This window comes from Schistocerca cancellata, chromosome 5 (genome assembly GCF_023864275.1).
Source record: "Schistocerca cancellata isolate TAMUIC-IGC-003103 chromosome 5, iqSchCanc2.1, whole genome shotgun sequence".
Lineage (NCBI taxonomy): Eukaryota > Metazoa > Arthropoda > Insecta > Orthoptera > Acrididae > Schistocerca > Schistocerca cancellata.
This window is the reverse complement of record NC_064630.1, coordinates 4431656-4451047: the sequence shown is the minus strand read 5'-3', so window position 1 is coordinate 4451047 and position 19392 is coordinate 4431656. Positions and strand designations below refer to the sequence as shown.

General features: G+C 43.7%; 1 protein-coding gene across 1 annotated transcript in view; it reads left to right on the top strand.

The window, feature by feature from the left end:
- The window catches only part of LOC126187727 (discoidin domain-containing receptor 2-like), a 302696-nt gene that overhangs the window by 195307 nt on the left and 87997 nt on the right, over positions 1-19392 (top strand). The window contains exons 8-9 of the mRNA XM_049928973.1: positions 7318-7458; positions 11650-12153. Coding sequence (XP_049784930.1) covers positions 7318-7458; positions 11650-12153 — 645 coding nt within the window. The remainder of the gene's footprint in view (positions 1-7317; positions 7459-11649; positions 12154-19392) is intronic.

Here is a 19392-nt window from a genome sequence, read left to right as displayed (position 1 = left end):
CTGCTGGACTTACTAACTTCAGTAGCCCCCGTTACAGTTATGACGTGGTCACAAATCCTTTTCTCTGTGCTGACACGGTCGTGTCTACGGTTACTGCACAAGGTCTAAAATATTTCCCCTGCGTGTGAGCTGTCTACCTAGCTGATCAAGACAGTTTCCATAGAATACGGGGTCTGTTCAAAAAATTACGTAACACACGTAATTTCGTTGGAGCGAAATTCGGTTGACAACCCTGAACACACTTATGTGTAATGTGTATCTGCCGGAAGTTTCAGTGTTCAGTGTTGTATTGAGTAGAACTTCATGTCGCACAGTCTGCGAATTCGGCGATTGCAGAGTTAGAGGAGGAACGCGTCTGCATTAAATTTTGCACGAAACCCAAGAAAACCTCTACAGAGAACGCCAAATGATGCAGAAAGCCTACGGTGATGAGTGCTTAAGCCGCACTCCGTGTTACGAATGGTTCACACGGTTTAAAAATGGCCGGACGGAAGTTCAAGATGACACTTATTCAGGACACCCTTGGACGCTCATGTCAGGAAGGTCAACGAAACTGTGCGTGCCACTCGAAGACTGACTATCCGAGAGACTGAAGAAGAATGTAACATTTCAATTGTACCATGTCATGAAATCCTGATACAGCATCATGCAATGCATTGTGTTGCTGCCAAGTTCGTCCCACGGCTCATGAATCAATACCAGAGGGACCTTCGCCTCTCAATCTCTGAAGAGCTTTTGGATGGTACAAATGAGAACTAGATGTTCCTTTAGAGAATGGTAACTGGTGATGAGGCGTGGGTCTACGGTTATGGTGTTGAGCCCAAGCTACAATCTCCACACTCCAAAAATCTCCAAGTCAAGAAAAACTCGTTATGTCAGGTCAGCTGAAATGTGAAAGCCATGCTGATAGTTTTCTTTAACTTTGAAGGAATAGGTCATGAAGATTTCATGCTAAAGGGACAGATTGTTAACCGATGGTGCTACTGGGACGTGCTGCAACGCCTGCGAGCAAATGTGAGAAAGGCCGGCCGGAGTGGCCGAGCGGTTCTAGGCGCTACAGTCTGGAGCTGCGCGACCGCTACGGTCGCAGGTTCGAATCCTGCCTCGGGCATGGATGTGTGTGTTGTCCTTAGGTTAGTTAGGTCTAAGTAGTTCTAAGTTCTAGGGGACTGATGACCTCAGAAGTTAAGTCCCATAGTGCTCAGAGCCATTTGAACCAAATGTGAGAAGGAAACGGCCTGGAAAGTGCCGGGACAATACTTGGTTCTTGCATTACGATAACGCACTCGCACATTCATCCGTGCTCGTGGGTGACTTTTGCACAAAAAACGAAATCACTGTGCTGCAACATCCTCCTGGCCCCTGAGAACATTTGTTTACTTCCAAAGTTGAAAACACCGTTGAAAGGACAAAAATTTTCAACGACATATGAAATAAAAGAAAATTCGATGACGGCGCTTCGCGCATTCCGGCAAGAGGATACCAAATCTGCTGTCAGGAGTGTAAACGGCGTTAGGAACCGCGTATCAATTGTGGAGGAGAGTATTTCGAGGAAGACCATGTACAAGGTAAGCGTAGAAGAATTTTTCGGACAAAGTTCCGGAATTTTCTGAACAGACCTCGCTTGTTCAGAGCTACTTCACAAGACGATACGTACATGCCACGTGCAGTAAATCCACAGACGCTATCTATAATCGCAAAACTGAAGCTCCTTCCAGCTAATACCGAGCGATCGGGACTCTTCCACGCTAGTGAGCGTAGAATTTCTGTGAATGATTCTACAACTGTTACGGCAGAATCTGGTGACTACTAAAAACATGCGATGATTAATTTAAGTTGATCGAGGTCGGTTACTCTCGCCCAAATAATTTCGCAATCATACTCAATTTTACTGGATTTTACTGGATTTTACTGGATAAACTGAAAGAACCAGAGGTTGTACAGAGTTTCAGGGAGAGCATAAGGGAACAATTGACAGGAATGGGGGAAAGAAATACAGTAGAAGAGGAATGGGTAGCTTTGAGGGATGAAGTAGTGAAGGCAGCAGAGGATCAAGTAGGTAAAAAGACGAGGGCTAGTAGAAATCCTTGGGTAACAGAAGAAATATTGAATTTAATTGATGAAAGGAGAAAATATAAAAATGCAGTAAATGAAGCAGGCAAAAAGGAATACAAACGTCTCAAAAATGAGATCGACAGGAAGTGCAAAATGGCTAAGCAGGGATGGCTAGAGGACAAATGTAAGGATGTAGAGGCTTATCTCACTAGGGGTAAGATAGATACTGCCTACAGGAAAATTAAAGAGACCTTTGGAGATAAGCGAACCACTTGTATGAACATCAAGAGCTCAGATGGAAACCCAGTTCTAAGCAAAGAAGGGAAAGCAGAAAGGTGGAAGGAGTGTATAGAGGGTCTATACAAGGGCGATGTACTTGAGGACAATATTATGGAAATGGAAGAGGATGTAGATGAAGATGAAATGGGAGATACGATACTGCGTGAAGAGTTTGACAGAGCACTGAAAGACCTGAGTCGAAACAAGGCCCCCGGAGTAGACAACATTCCATTGGAACTACTGACGGCCTTGGGAGAGCCAGTCCTGACAAAACTCTACCATCTGGTCAGCAAGATGTATGAGACAGGTGAAATACCCTCAGACTTCAAGAAGAATATAATAATTCCAATCCCAAAGAAAGCAGGTGTTGACAGATGTGAAAATTACCGAACAATCAGTTTAATACGCCACAGCTGCAAAATACTAACACGAATTCTTTACAGACGAATGGAAAAACTAGTAGAAGCCAACCTCGGGGAAGATCAGTTTGGATTCCGTAGAAATACTGGAACACGTGAGGCAATACTGACCTTACGACTTATCTTAGAAGAAACATTAAGGAAAGGCAAACCTACATTTCTAGCATTTGTAGACTTAGAGAAAGCTTTTGACAGTGTTGACTGGAATACTCTCTTTCAAATTCTAAAGGTGGCAGGGGTAAAATACAGGGAGCGAAAGGCTATTTACAATTTGTACAGAAGCCAGATGGCTGTTATAAGAGTCGAGGGACATGAAAGGGAAGCAGCGGTGGGGAAGGGAGTAAGACAGGGTTGTAGCCTCTCCCCGATGTTATTCAATCTGTATATTGAGCAAGTAGTAAAGGAAACAAAAGAAAATTTCGGAGTAGGTATTAAAATCCATGGAGAAGAAATAAAAACTTTGAGGTTTGCCGATGACATTGTAATTTTGTCATAGACAGCAAAGGACTTGGAAGAGCAGTTGAATGGAATGGATGGTATCTTGAAGGGAGGATATAAGATGAACATCAACAAAAGCAAAACGAGGATAATGGAATGTAGTGGAATTAAGTCGGGTGATGCTGAGGGAATTAGATTAGGAAATGAGACACTTAAAGTAGTAAAGGGGTTTTGCTATTTGGGGAGCAAAATAACTGATGATGGTCGAAGTAGAGAGGATATAAAATGTAGACTGGCAATGGCAAGGAAAGCGTTTCTGAAGAGAGACACTTAAAGTAGTAAAGGAGTTTTGCTATTTGGGGAGCAAAATAACTGATGATGGTCGAAGTAGAGAGGATATAAAATGTAGACTGGCAATGGGAAGGTAAGCGTTTCTGAAGAAGAGAAATTTGTTAACATCGAGTATAGATTTAAGTGTCAGGAAGTCATTTCTGAAAGTATTTGTATGGAGTGTAGCCATGTATGGAAGTGAAACATGGACGGTAAATAGTTTGGACAAGAAGAGAATTGAAGCTTTCGAAATGTGGTGCTACAGAAGAATGCTGAAGATTAGATGGGTAGATCACATAACTAATGAGGAAGTATTGAATAGGATTGGGGAGAAGAGAAGTTTGTGGCACAACTTGACCAGAAGAAGGGATCGGTTGGTAGGACATGTTCTGAGGCATCAAGGGATCACCAATTTAGTATTGGAGGGCAGCGTGGAGAGTAAAAATCGTAGGGGGAGACCAAGAGATGAATACACTAAGCAGATTCTGAAGGATGTAGGTTGCAGTAGGTACTGGGAGATGAAGAAGCTTGCACAGGATAGAGTAGCATGGAGAGCTGCATCAAACCAGTCTCAGGACTGAAGACCACAACAACAACAACAACTCAATTTTTACCTATATAGAGGCAATATTTTCGTCTTCTGCAGTGAACACTCCCCCTCCTACGGGAGCTGACATGTCTTTTCGATACAGAGAAAAGCAACAACTTGTTACACTGAATTTCCCTCGATTCCAAACTGCCGCACCCAAAGATTACAATAATGAAAAAAAAGGAGAATCACGTGTACCACAGAACTAAGACTAGAATACGAGGAATAGAAGGCGGAGACTACTGTTTCATGTCCCGTCGACAACTTGATCATTAGAGACTGAACATAAGCTCGGATTATGAAAGGATAGGAGAAGGAAATGGGACATGCCCTTTCAAAGGAACCATCCCGGAATTTGCCTGAAGCGATTTCGGGAAATCACGGCAAACCTAAATCAGGGTGGCCAGACGAGGGTCATTGAACCGTCGTCCTCCTGAATGCGAGTCCAGTATGTTAACCACCGCACTACCTCGCTCAGTAAGAATCAGAAGCGCCGCAAGATTGGAGATAACTTGTCATTTCTCAAATAAGTAAATACACGGTGTTCGGAAGTTCCCGTTACAAATGTCTAGAACATGTGATGTTTTGAGTAGGGACCCTTGTCTAGAAACGACCGTTTCAGCTAAGATGTGTAACGCGTCCACGTCTGTTGAGGGGAAAGAGAAAAGTCTGAGAACTGCTTGTCCTAGCATGTAGCAGGGTAGACAGGACGACGTGTACTGCGACAGAAGTCATCTGAGCCGGCGGTTGTGGCCGAGCGGTTCTAGGCGCTTCAGTCTGAAACTGCGCGACCGCTACAGTCGCAGGTTCGAATCCTGCCTCGGGCATGGATGTGTGTGACGTCCTTAGGTTAGTTAGGTCTAAGTAGTTCTAATTCTAGGGGACTGATGACCTCAGATGTTAAGGCCCATAGTGCTCAGAGCCATTTTTTTTAGAAGTTATCTGATGCCACTTAAGGCCTTCCTTGCTGTGAGACGGACATTCGCTGGCACAGCTTCCAAGAACGAGTCCAATACTTTTTTTAGGAATATCAAGTATGCAAGACCAGTTAGGGTGTTAATACAGACAAATGTGCTTGAGTGATAAATGGGTCTTCTTATGTTCCCCTTCCAATTGTTACCTAATCACTGTAATGTGTCACGCCTAATTTAGTTCCTTACGCAGAAGTGGATGATTAAGCAAGTGAGTTGAAACCATCGTAGAGTGAAAACGGTACGTTTGTGGACATGGGTTCCTATTCAAAATACTACTTACTCGCTACATTCGCCGGCCGCAGTGGCCGTGCGGTTCTAGGCGCTCCAGTCCGGAGCCGCGCTGCTGCTACGGTCGCAGGTTCGAATCCTGCCTCGGGTATGGCTGTGTGTGATGTCCTTAGGTTAGTTAGGTTTAAGTAGTTCTAAGTTCTAGGGGACTAATGACCACAGCAGTTGAGTCCCATAGTGCTCAGAGCCATTTGAACCATTTTTTCGCTACACTCTACAAGTCCTAGCAATTTGTAACGCGAATTTCCGAACACCCCGTATATGCACAATGACTTTAGAGAACGATTTAACCTCTTATGGCCTGAATTTTTGTTATTCGGCGTTGACAATTATCAATTTTTTTGTCATTGTGGTAATTTGGAAACTGGCTTACTACAGAGAAACTGAAGGAATATATATCTTTGTCTTTTATTTCATTTTTTTTCAAAAAGTGATTTCAGAACTGTGTCAGGTCGTAATGGTCCAGTCGTCGACAAACATTACTTCAAGAGCTCTGGTTTTGATAAAATCAGTTTTTTCCCCCGTTGACACGTAATAACATTTTACATTGGGAACACTTTGAATGAGTTCTTGATTCTACATCGTAAATAGCGTAGTTTTCCCATTTTCCTCGAATAGCAGTGAAATTTGACCATGGGCCAATATTTTCGATTCAGACTTCATTTGAGAGTGAAGCTCCCTTCTTTCTTCTAAAAATAATTGGGAGATATTTCTTGTTACCATTCCCTTCTTCAGCTAGAAATACGTGGAAATATTCTGTTGATGTTGACATATGTCATGGTGTAATTTTTTGTTCATTTGGCCTGCAAAACTGATCAGCTCAAATTTTTCAAGAACGCTTTTCGTCTCAGAATCGCTATTTCCTCGAGCTGGTGTATCAACGTCAGATGTGGAAAAATTTCTACAGTAGCTTCATTATCTAACTTCATTATCTTCTTACCTTCCAATTTTCTTGCCATGGCCTGTCATGTAAAACATGAAGCTATAGACCTCATGGGACATACGAATACAGAAAGTTTTCAATATTTTGTGCTTCTACACAGTTATTATCATAAACAGATTTACCACGAAACTGAAGAAAATATCTAAGGTCCAGATTACCACAGTAAACAACCAAACCCAAGCACAGGATGACCCACATCCAGCTACATGCAATGAAATAATGTGACCTCTATAAGTGCTGAGATTCAAACGTTGTTAACATATCGGAGAACTTTTTTAGGTGTCTTATCACTGGAGCCACAGATATGTTATCAGTGTACAAAACTAAGAGTAAATGGAGCGCAACAGTCCTAATGAACTCCTAACGAAAGAGAATATTTTATACTTTCTTTTTTAAAGCATGACTGAGAAGTCGCGACAGATCATAAAGCGTTAAAGAAAATAGCTGACAGTCTCTGTTAGCATTTTTGGCGGTTTTCTCGCAGTTTTAAGGCGAATGCCTCGACGTGGCAACCGCCAACGGACGCCGAAACATCAAAAGAATACAAATTCCAAAAGACCAAGTACACAGATAAACTGTGGCACAAGAGGTTGAATGTTTCCCCCAGCCTAAGTTGGAAAGTCTTATACTCATACTCAGCACCCTCGCATCAGGTGTGGCCCAGTGTATGGAAGAACTTTAAGGGTTAACACGGAGTCCATGAATGTGTAGGAGGATGTCGGTCATCACTGTGTCAGGAGTTGGGAACTAGTTGATGGGTCACAACAACAACAACAACAAAAGATACACTTGACTGCTATGAGTAGCTTACAACAAATAATGATATAATGTTTTGTAATACACGAACTTCCTTTCAACTAGACGCTGTTAGCCATTGTCTAATAATTTCTGCTCGTTTATCTAATGGCACATTAGAGTGAATGTAAAGTTCTGCTACCAAAACCTCGCTCAGTCTCCAGCAGTCAGTGCCACACGAGTGAGACTGTTTCCCCCTTTCCACAGTGGCCGTGCCGCGCAACGTGTCGGAGCACATGCTGGAGCAGATGTTCTTCCAGCAGGACAACGCGCTGCAGGAGCCGGAGAGCCAGGACTCGCAGACTGCAGCCGTCGAGACGTCGCACGCCCGCAAGGAGGTCACCAAAGGTGGGCAGCCTCGCCGGCCTCTGCTGCTGCCTCGTCTGCTGCCGACTCCCCAGTAGCGGTACTCCACTGTCTGTAAGGCGAACGTGGTCGACTCGCACCTGTCAGAAATTTCCTATGATTTGCTGGCGAATACACAACGCCAGCGAGATCCACAAGAGCTTTATTTACTACAGCGAACACTCCTCCCCCTTGTAGAAGGTTCGGTCCACCGAGATGTGGACTGCAGATAAGTCTGCATGTTACTTAACCTTCCTGCTACCAAGATTTTTTTGTTTCACTGAGTACCACTGTGATGAAAAAGACCCAAAATAATTTGCTCAGGATATACTGGCAGTATTTTAATGAACTAACATAAAAACACACACAACAGCTGTTCTATGTAGCAGTCATTATTCTATTTTTTTTATAAATGTTACTTTCAGGAAACAGAAATAAATTTAGACTGGGTCATACTGACTCCGGTGGTACTCAGCGCAAAAAAAAAACATCAATAAGTTTTCATGTGTTGTAAATATGGAACTGAAGAAAACACCATTCAGTACAGTTGACACAGTGGGAGAAATTCGTATATTTGGAAATGACAGCTTTGAAAATAAGGAAAATACGAGGCTTGTCCAGAAAGTAAGTTCCGATCAGACGTGTAATGAAAACTACATTAAAAATCAGAAACGTTTTATTCGGGACAGTTGGCTAAACCTTCCAGCTACTTCTCACATAGTCGCCGCTCCAGCTACGACATCTGTCGCTTCGTTATACCAACTTTCCAATACCCTCGTCATAGAAGGCAGCCGCCAGTGCTTCCCTCCAATTCTCTACGCTCACCTATAGCTCGTTGTCTGTGCGAAAATGTAGTCTTCATAGCCAGTATTTAAAGTGAGCAGAGACGAAACACAGAGGGAGCCAATTACCAGCTGTAGTGCGGCTGATCAGACACTTCCCATCGAAAACGCTGCAGGAACATTCTCATTCACCCTGGAGATTGCAGCCGAGAATTGTCACGACGTAGAAACCGTATGACAGTGCTGTAATGTGGGTTGCATAACATCAGGTGAAATGTCTCACCAGGACCTCATATTTGGCGGGAGACACTATTTTATACACATCTTTATGTGCTCACCATGCGCTCAGAACTGAAAAGAGCGAAGTGACGCAACCGACAGAGGTACTAGAGACACTGCCGAACACATGTGTACCAAGCTTCATTAGATTTTCACAGTGGTTTACATTTCTTGACCGATCGGAACTTACTTTCCGAATATCCCTCGTATATAATCCCAATGTGTCTATGGGGTCATTTGACCCCAGTAGTACTAGTTCTACAAGGAGGGTTAAATATCACATTTTATATTACTTCTTTTTTGCATTTGTACACGTTTCGTATCAACTACTCTTACACTAGCCTAGTAAAGTCTACAGTGTGTAGGCGGCTCGTATGCTTGACTGTTTACAATCTAAAGGTGATCCACTCAGTGGGTGTATGGTGAACAGGGAATTCAGAAGGTTGGGTGCTTTTCCGTCGTAGATAGATGTAGCCTGAATAAGTTAGAACCGGAATCAAAATGGATCAGACTCCCATACATCGCAGGATATAGGGTTAAACCTCGACCTTTCCAAACCCCAAGCTGTACTCGTTGGTTTTTCTAAGTTCGTTAGGCCGAGGTAGCTAGAGTCACCACCTTCTCTAACCCTAAATGAGACAAATATGAATTTATCTTCATTAGCAAATAGTGTAGGAGTAATAATAGATGAAAAAAATCTCAGATAATTGTCGCTTTATCACTGTATTACCGACTGCTGGCTGCATGTGAAATCTGAGGCGTATCGAAAGTGTTGTCTATCCCAATGGCGCGTAGTCATCGGTGAATTCAGGCTTCTGTTGTGCAGGAACATTTTTAAAATACTCAGCAAAGGTGCGTGGGTGGCACGAAGGATATTGCTAAACGGGGGGGGGGGGGATGTCTGTGGGGAGCCTTCGAGGGATCCTTTAGCGTTTCATTTATGCACATGTCGATGTGACACATCCCCGTGATTCTGCCACAGGAGGGCTGGAAAAGAATAAACTCCGTTTACTGCTTTGGGTCATGCTCGGACTTCATCTATAGTAGTGAACGCTTCCTAGCAGTTACATTCCGTATACCACAGAAAAAATTGGTGTCGCACTTCACTCGAAATGAGCCAGAAATTTTTCAACGTGACCTTAGAGCCGCGATGTCGCTAGAGGAGGGTTCACAAGTCCAGGCGTGTCAGCAATGTCTAAGGTTGTCTAGAGCGTTGTTCTGTTGCGCATCGCACTTTAACCTGTCGTTTCCGACCAAGAAATACAGTAAGTTCCATAAGAAAGTGTACGCCTTTGTCAGTATGAAATGAAAGACTGTTATAAATATATATTTACATGAAAAAACATCTTATTACTAATTGCACAATTACGTAAGAGTTAATCCAATCGCTGCCATTATCGATTACAGCTTGCACCCTTTTGGCATGCTTTTCACGAGATTTTATGCATATTGTCTCGGTAACGATCTCCATATCGTCCACATTTTATATGACAGGTGCTTCTAAGTATATATTGGCTTTCCTTTAAGCTTCATCGCCGGCCGTGGTGGCCAAGCGGTTAAAGGCGCTACAGTCTGGAACCGCGCGGCCGCTACGGTCGCAGGTTCGAATCCTGCCTCGGGCATGGATGTGAGTGATGTCCTTAGGTTAGTTATGTTTAAGTAGTTCTAAGTTCTAGGGGACTGATGACCTTAGAAGTTAAGTCCCATAGTGCTCAGAGCCATTTGAACCATTTTTAAGCTTCATCTTAATATACAACTAAACATTTTCGTTCGGATTTACATCCGGAGGCATTGCAGACCAATCCATCGTGGACACCCCATTGTATTGTTTCCACGCTGTGTAGAGACTGCTGTGATGTTTCGGATCATTATTACCTTGAAACAGCCAGTTTACCTCACTCGGACCAAATAGCTTCTTAACGGACCTCAGAAGGCATTTTTCATAAGTATTTCACATTTTCCAGGGTTTAAATTGGCTGTAAATAAGTACAAGTAGTCAAAACTGCAACCTACAAAACAAAACATTCAACTCTCTTGCTGTTTACGTGTACACTGTGCAAAAAAAAAAAGGTTGAAATGGCTCTGAGCACTATGGGACTTACCTTCTGAGGTCATCAGTCCCCTAGAACTTTGAACTATTTAAAGCTAACTAACGTAAAGACATCACACACATCCATGCCCGAGGCAGGTTTCGAGCCTGAGACCGTAGTGGTCGCTTGGTTCCAGACTGTAGCGACTAGAACCGCGTGGCTATGGCGGCCGGCACACTGTGCAATAGCGCATTGAGTACAAATTCGGGACCACTAGCAGTACCACTGCGGACGTTACATTTTAAATTATGGCGCACACCTTCTTGTGGAACTGACTGCATGCGCCACTTTGTGTGGCCTTATCTTGTAGCACAAACAGTCCTGTCGGAGGAACATCTGCAACCGAGCATTATACCAGAGGTTGAAAATACCTCTACAGTTGTAACGTTCTTTTGTTTAGAACATGACCTGACTCGGCATCTTTTACGCCCATCTTCAGGTGTCGTAATTTGGTGCTGTGACTTTGAGCACCGTGGTGGACAAGAGGCAGTGTACTACCACCGAGCTCTGTATTCTCCAGTTTCTCGAGTAGATTATGAGCTGTTGTGATGTGTCTGCAATGTTTTCCTTTGCCACCGAGCAGAAAATCGGGCGATGTCAACACTGGGCGTCACTCTTCTGCCATCCATCGCAGTGCCACCAGGACAAGGGGTGAGATGTTCTAAGAGGCGGGTGTAACATGTTCCCATCGTGTGACATATCAACGGTGGCGCTGGGTAAAATTGTGGTGACGTTTGGAGCCAACGCGCCACATCCTTAAACGCATACTGCACCTCACCCGAACTGAGCTCTCGACATTTTTCCACACGTGTCAACACTTCTTTGAAGTGTCGGTGAGCCGGAGGGTCATGTCGGAGGACGCCTCACTTTTGTACCATGATAGAGCCGAATTTCTGCGTCATAATTGGAGAAATGACTGGGTTAAAAAAATTCACACTTTCATTGTGTTAGGTGTTTTAAAAACGTGTATTTTTAGCTGTAGAGTTACGTTGCTGCTAGTAGGCACAGTGAAACTGACAGGAGTGATTGCGGGCGCGTTGCAGCGACGAGCGCGGCGGGCGCGCAGCAGGCGTACGTGGGGCTGGTGGGGGGCCTGCTGGCGACGGCGCTGCTGCTGGCGCTGGCGGGGGCCGCCGTGGTGGTGGTGCGCCGCGGCCGCCAGAAGGTGGCGCTGCTGGCGGCCAAGCCGTGCGGCGGCTTCTCGCCGGCGGGCGGCGGCTGCGTGGCGGCGGCGGCGCTGCCCCGGGGGGCGGCCGGGGGCGGCGTCTCGATGCGCGGCCTGCAGCTGTCGACGCCGCCGGTGCTGGCGCGCGTGCTGGGGGTGGCCGGCCACGCCAGGGTGGCCGCCGCAACCCCCGCCGCCCCCGCGCCGCACGCCGCCGTCTGCAGCCTGTACGGCGGCCGCGGCGACGACAGCGCCAGTGCCAGCGGAAGCAACGGCGACGACAGCGAGAACTCGAGCGTCTACCACGAGCCCTACAAGCTGCTCTCCGCACAGCATGAGTACGGCTGCCTGCTCGCGCCCTCCAAGAGCCACGACTTCGCCGGTCAGTACCACCACCTCTTCTCTTAACTGAGCATCACTTACTCAATTTTGCCTTTCCTCTGCCCGCTCATTCCGAAGTTGTAACTACTGTAATTCAAATACGACAGAGTCCACTACTCGTGTCTGCATCACTATACGAAAGATAACTGTAAACATTTATCAACCTGCTGCTCTTGAACTCGGTGAGGACGTTACACAAAAAAAATGGTTCAAGTGGCTCTGAGCACTATGGGACTTAACAACTGAGGTCATCAGTCCCCTAGAACTTAGAACTACTTAAACCTAACCGACCTAAGGAAATCACACACATCCATACCTGAGGCAGGATTCTTACCTGCGACCATAGCGTTGGCGCAGTTCCAGACTGAAGCGCGTAGAACCGCTGGGCCACATACGCCGGCGGACGTCCCACCTTCTTTGTCTCTCACTCTTTCTTTTTTCCCTCTGACTCGTTTGATGCGGTCCACCAAAAATTCCTGTGCTGTGCCAACGTCTTTATCTCACAGTAGTACTTGCAACCTACGTCCCCAATTACAGTGAAGAGCCAAAGAATGTCGTGTTGGGTCCCAGCGAGCACGCAGAACTGACGCAACACGACGTGGAATGGACTTGACTAATGTAAGTCTGCAGGCTTTCGTGGCCGTTGTCACTGAAGTTAAAATCTTCTGGGTTATTAGGCCGCGTCATACTTCTTCTAAAATGATCGACGTTTCGACCCCTCTGCTGGGATCTTCCTCTGGATCTTTTGGTGTCCAGTACTGCTAGAGACGAGTGTCGCGTCCTCTTATAAAGGGGGAGTTTTCTGGCGTTCGTGCTGGAGAAGTGATGGCATTGGTTAAAATTCACATGCCTACCATTGGTGTGCCATAGTCATAGGCTAATATTCCCGCTCTGATGCAGAAGAAGGGGCATTGGTAGCTCATCTCCTGTGGATACTATTGGCAGCCCATCGTCGTTGGATACAAAGGCACTATTCCACACTTATGATGGAGAAGGGTTATTGGTTGAAATGCCTGCTACCACCATTGGTTGGTCGTCATCTGTGGCTAGATTCGAAACGGACAGAGCAAGAGAGGGCCAATGTTTACCCAAAATATTATTGTCCGCCCAGGTGACTCGCTGCATGTTGTTTATGCCGCTCACACACTGCGGCCACGTATTTACTTCCTTGATGGTGGGGAGCCACGGTGCCGGAAGCCTATAGAGGTCCTCTCTATTGAAACTAAATGCATTCTTAGAGATTTCAATCGCTTCTCGGACCTTTCTTCTATAAATGTTTGTCTCTTTAGCCAGTACACGTACGTTATTAAAATCGATGTCAAAGCCACAGTTCTCGTGATGTTCCGCTACTGCCGATTTTGCACTTTGTTTTAGCCACATGTGCCGTTCGTGTTCTTAAATGTTTAAAGTAGTGCTGGAGGGAACTGACACCATGAATACTGCACAGCTGTCCATAAATCCGTAATAGTGCGAGTGGGTGGAGATTTCTTCTGAACAGCACGTTGCAGGCCATCCCAGATATCGTCAATAATGTTCATACCTACGGAGTTTCGTGGCCAGCGGAAGTGTTTAAATTCAGAATAACGTTCCTGGAGCCACTCTGCAGCAATTCTGGACGTGTGGGGTGTCGCATTGTCTTGCTGGAATTGCCCCAGTTCGTCGGAATGCACAATGGGCATGGATGGAAGCAAGCGACCAGGCAGAATGCTTACATACGTGTCACCTGCAGTCGTTACTAGGCGCATCAGGAGTCCCATATCACTCCACCTGCACACGTCCCACACCATTGCAAAGGCTCCACCGGCTACAATAGTCCCCTGTTGACATGCAAGGTCTTGGATTCATGAGCTTGTCCCCATACCCGTACAAGCCCATCTGCTCCATACAATTTGAAACGAGATTCGTCCGACCAGGCAATGTGTTTCCAATCATGAACAGTCCTATGTCGGTATTGACGGACCCAGCCGATGAGAAAAGCTTTGTGTTGTGTAGTCTTTAATGGTACACGGTTCTGCCATCGGTTCCGAAAGCCCATATCGATGATATTTCGTTGAATGGTTCTCATGCTGACACTTGTTGATCGCCAAGTTTTGCAATCTGCAGCAATTTGCAGAAGTATTGCACTTCTGTCAGGCTGAAGGATTCTCTTCAGTCGTCGTTGGTCTGGTTTTCGCAGGATATTTTTCCGGCCGCAGCGGTCGGACATTTGATGTTTTACCGGATTCCTGATATTCACAGTACACTCGTGAAATTGTCGTGCGGGAAAATACTCACTTCATCGCTACAACGGAGATGCTGTGTCCCACCGTTCGTGTGCTGACTATAACACCGCGTTCAAACACATTTAAATCTTGATAACCTGCCGTTGCAGCAGCAGTAATCGATCGAACAACTGCACGAGACGCTTGTTGTCTTATATAGGCGTTGCCTACCGTAGCGCTTTATTGTGCCTGTTTAGATATCTCTGTATTTCAATATGCATGCCTATACCAGATTCTGTACGCTGCAGTATATTTGCTGGGTGTATTCCAATCTCTGTCTTCCTTTACAGCTTTTTCCCTCTACAGCTTTCTGTACTACCATCGAAGTTATCCCCTGATATCTTAACATATATTGTATCATCCTGTCCCTTCTCCTTGTCAATGTTTTCCATATATTCGCTTCCTCTTTGTGTCTGCTCACGACCTCTTCACTCCTCATTACACCACCAAATTTACAACATTCGTCTGTAGCACCACATCTCAAATGTTTCGATTCTCTTCTGTTCCGGTTTTTCCAATCTCCATGTTTCACTACCATACAATTCTGTGCTCCAGAGATACATTCTCAGAAATGTCTTCCTGAAGTTAAGGCTTACGTTTGATACTAGTAGACTTCTATTGCCCAGGAATGCCCTTTTTCCCAGTGCTAGTCCGCTTTTGATGTCCTCCTCGCTCTGTCCGCCATTGGTTATTTTACTGCCTAGGCAGAAGAATTCCTTAACTCCATCTACTTTGTGTCCATCAGGCCTGATGTTAAGCTTCTCGCTGTTGTAAATTCTGCAACTTCTGATTACTTCGCTTTACTATCAGTCCATATTCTCTACTCCTTAGATGTCCATTACATTCAGCAGACCCTGTAATTCTTCTTCACTTTGACGCAGGTTAGCAATGTCATCACCGTGTCTTATCATTGACATTCTTTTACCTTCAATTTCATTTTCCACTCTTGTAGATTTCTTTTATTCCCATCATTCCTTCTTCGACGTACAGATTGTACAGTAGGGGCGAAAGACTACATCCCTGTCTTATCCCCTTTTTAATCGAAGCACTTCGTTCTTGGTCTCCCACTCTTATTGCTCTCTCTTGGCTCTTGCATGTGACGTATATTACCCGTCTCTCACTATAGCTTACCCCTAATTTCGAACACCTTGTACCATTTAACATTATCGAACGCATGTTCCCTGCCAAGAAATCCTATGAATGTGGCTTGATTTGTTTAAGGCTTGCTTCCATTATCAATCGCCACATCAAAATTGCCTCTCTCGCACCTTTACCTTTCCTAAAGCCAAATTGTCGCCATCTAACATTCTTATTTTTTTCCCATTCTTCTTCATATTATTCTGGTCAGCAGCTTAGGTGCATGAGGTGTTAAGCTTACTGTGTGATAATTCTCGCACTTGTCAGGTCTTGCAGTCTTCGGAATTTTGTGGCTGGTATTTTTTCCGAAACACAGATGGTATATCGCCAGACTCACACATTCTAAACACAAACGTGGATAGTCGTTTTGTTGCAACTTACGCCAATGATTTTAGAAATTTTGATGGAATGTTATCTATACCCACTGTCTCATTTGACCTTAAGTCTTCTAGAGTTTTAAATTCTGATTCTAATACTGGCTTACGTTTGATACTAGTAGACTTCTATTGCCCAGGAATGCCCTTTTTCCCAGTGCTAGTCCGCTTTTGATGTCCTCCTCGCTCTGTCCGCCAACATCATAAATGCATACATGATATCAGAAGTCAAAGGGGAGCAGACTGCGATTCGGATCACTTTCTTGTAAAAGCCAAGTTCAAGATCTCACTCTCAAGACATAAATGGTCTAAATTAAATGGTGTTCCTAGGTTTAATACAATGAAACTGAAAAACCCAAACATTCTCAACCAGTACATTAGAGAATTAGAAACACACAAACCTGAAGTGGAAAGTAAAATTAACAATGATGATACTAATCAAGCCTGGAACGCTCTGAAAGAAAATATCACACGAGCAACTACCTCAGTTTTGGGACATTTTACTACAACTAAGAACCCCTGGTTTGATGCCGAGTGCTCGAACGCTATCGAAGATAGAAAATTAGCAAGGGAAAAATTCCTACAAAAACCAATAACACAAAACAAACTTATTTTTGAAGAGAAACAGAAACATGCCAGGAAACTCATTAGGAAAAAGAAAAGGGATTTTATGAATTACAAATTAAAAAGAGCTGAGAATGACCGTACCACAGACTCCAGAGGATTTTTCAAGAGCATAAATATGTTTAAAAGTGGGAATATAAAAAATTATGGACAGTTCATAACAGACCCAGATGGCTCCTTGCTAACAGAAAGAAGTGACATTGCTAACAGATGGAAGGAATATTTTAATGAGTTACTAAATGCTCCAACTATAAGCGTCTCTCAGGAAGATGACAATGAATATCTTACTGCTGACCCATCGGACGAAGAGCCCAGCTTAGCAGAAATTAAAGAAAGCATCAAGAAGCTGAAGAGACATAAAGCTCCTGGAAGTGATGGTATAGACACAGATATATGGAAGCTCAGTAAATTTCCTTTTGTAAACTGCTTACACAAAATCATCACCAACATCTGGAAGCAGGAACAGGTCCCACATGATTGGAAAGAAGTAGTTGTGTGCCCTATATACAAGAAGGGGGACCCAACAAATTGTTCAAACTACAGAGGAATTGCGTTACTAAACACAACATATAAAATTCTGACAAATATACTGTTAGCAAGGATAAGCCCTTACGTTGAAGACTCCCTAGATGATGCCCAATGTGGATTTAGACCTAACAGATCGACTATTGACAATATATATGTCCTAAGGATGTTGGGTGAAAAGAAATATGAATTCAATCAAAATGTACATATGCTTTTCATTGATTTTAAAAAAGCTTTTGACAGTATCAACAGGGAATATTTATGGAAGTGCATGAGGCAGATTGGTATCCCTAACAAATTGATAAATTTAATAAAAGCCTGCACTTTAAACTCAAAATACAAAATAAAAGTAGCTGGCAAACTTTCTGAAGACTTTGAGGTTAAAACTGGAGTCAAACAAGGGGATTCACTCTCACCAGTTCTTTTTAACATAGTAATCAATAGAATAATCCAAAAAGTAAAGCTACTGCAAATTGGAGCACAACTGGAAAGCAAAATTAACATTGTAGCATACGCAGATGACATTGCATTATTATCTGACAGTGAGAATGATTTGAAGCTTCTTACAGCACAATTAATTAAAGCCACAAATGGCACAGGCCTCCAGCTGAATACAGACAAAACAATGTACTTTATCTTATCCCGCTATCCATCAAATAATAATGTACTGCAAATTAATAACACAGCTTTCACAAAGACAAATGAATTTAATTACCTTGGTACAATAGTAACCTCTGACAACTCCATAAAAATTGAAATAGAATCACGAATTCAGAAGGCTAATAAATGCTACTATAGTCTCTTGACAGTTTTCAAAAGTAAGTTAATATCTAGGAACACCAAACTACAAGTATACAAATCATTGATTATACCAGTACTCACCTATGGATCTGAAACCTGGACTCTCACAAAAAAAGAGGAAAACAGATTAAGAGTATTTGAACGAAAAATTTTGAGAAAAATATTTGGACCCATAAGAGATAGGATCAGTGATGAATGGAGATTGCTAAATAACAATGAAATTTACAAATTATATAAAGACTCCGATATAGTGGCCAAAATTAAAGCCAAAAGACTGAAATGGATAGGGCATGTCATCAGAGCACCACCAAACAGGACCATCAAGAAAGTGACTGAAGAGATTCCCACCGGAAGACGACCTCTTGGACGCCCACGCATGAGATACTTGGACAATATTCAAGACGATCTCAGAAAACTAGGACATGACAGACAGTGGCAAATTACTTGTAAAGACAGAGCAAAGTGGTTCAACATTGTCCATTCTGCAGCAAAAAGCCTTCATGGATTGTAATGCTTAATAATAATAATAATAATTCTAATACTGGATCTTCTATCTCTTCTATATGGACTCCCGTTTCTCCTTCCACCTCATCAGACCAGTCTTCCTTCTCGCAGAGGCCCTCAGTGTACTCTTTCTATCCATCCGCTCTCCCCTCTGCGCTTCGACTGAAACGCCCCTGTTCATAACACATGTATCTACAGCCTCAGAGAACACCAAGAAATGACGTGATGTCTTAGCACTGCCGTATCACACTTCTTTGCGCATTTATTCTGCCTAAGTAGTATCTTTAACTGCAGCCTGCTCTTCATCATTACGAAATTGTGATCTGAGTCTAAATCTGCTCCTGGATACGCTTTAAATACAGTATCTGATTTCGGGAGCTCTGTCTGACCACGATGTTATCTAACTGAAATCTCGCTCTTATCTCGCGGACTTTTCCAAGCATACCTTCTGCTCTTGTGATTCTTGGACAGCGTTTTCGCTATCAACATCTGAAATTTATTATGGGACTCAATTAGTCTTTCTTCTCTCTCATTCCTACTACCAGACCCATGTTCCGCCATAACTCTTTCTTCTTCCCTTTAACTGCTCTAGCAGCAGCCATGTTTCCAGACAAAATTACTGGATTTCAGCCCTGTCTGATATGCAAACAACTGTATTTCATAAATGCAGAAAAATTTTGGCCATCTTTGTGCCATTGTCAGTGGTTACTTTTTTTGATTTCCGTAAAATGGAAACGCGATTTAAATAATGTTTATTCTAAGTGAACCCTATAAACAGCTGTCGAGTATTGTTACTATCCTAATCCTAGTACACTGGTCGGTAATGTAGGACCCTCTTCACATTACTGTAGATTCGTTGCTTGCCATCTGCAATTACAGTTACGTTACTGTGAGTTTGGTTGTTGAGGTAAGTAAATCATTCTGTGTGTAAACTTAACTTTGTTGTGTGAAAATATTTCGTGACTTGAAGTTGCTGATACAGTTACTTTCGATTTATCCGTTATCATCTTAATT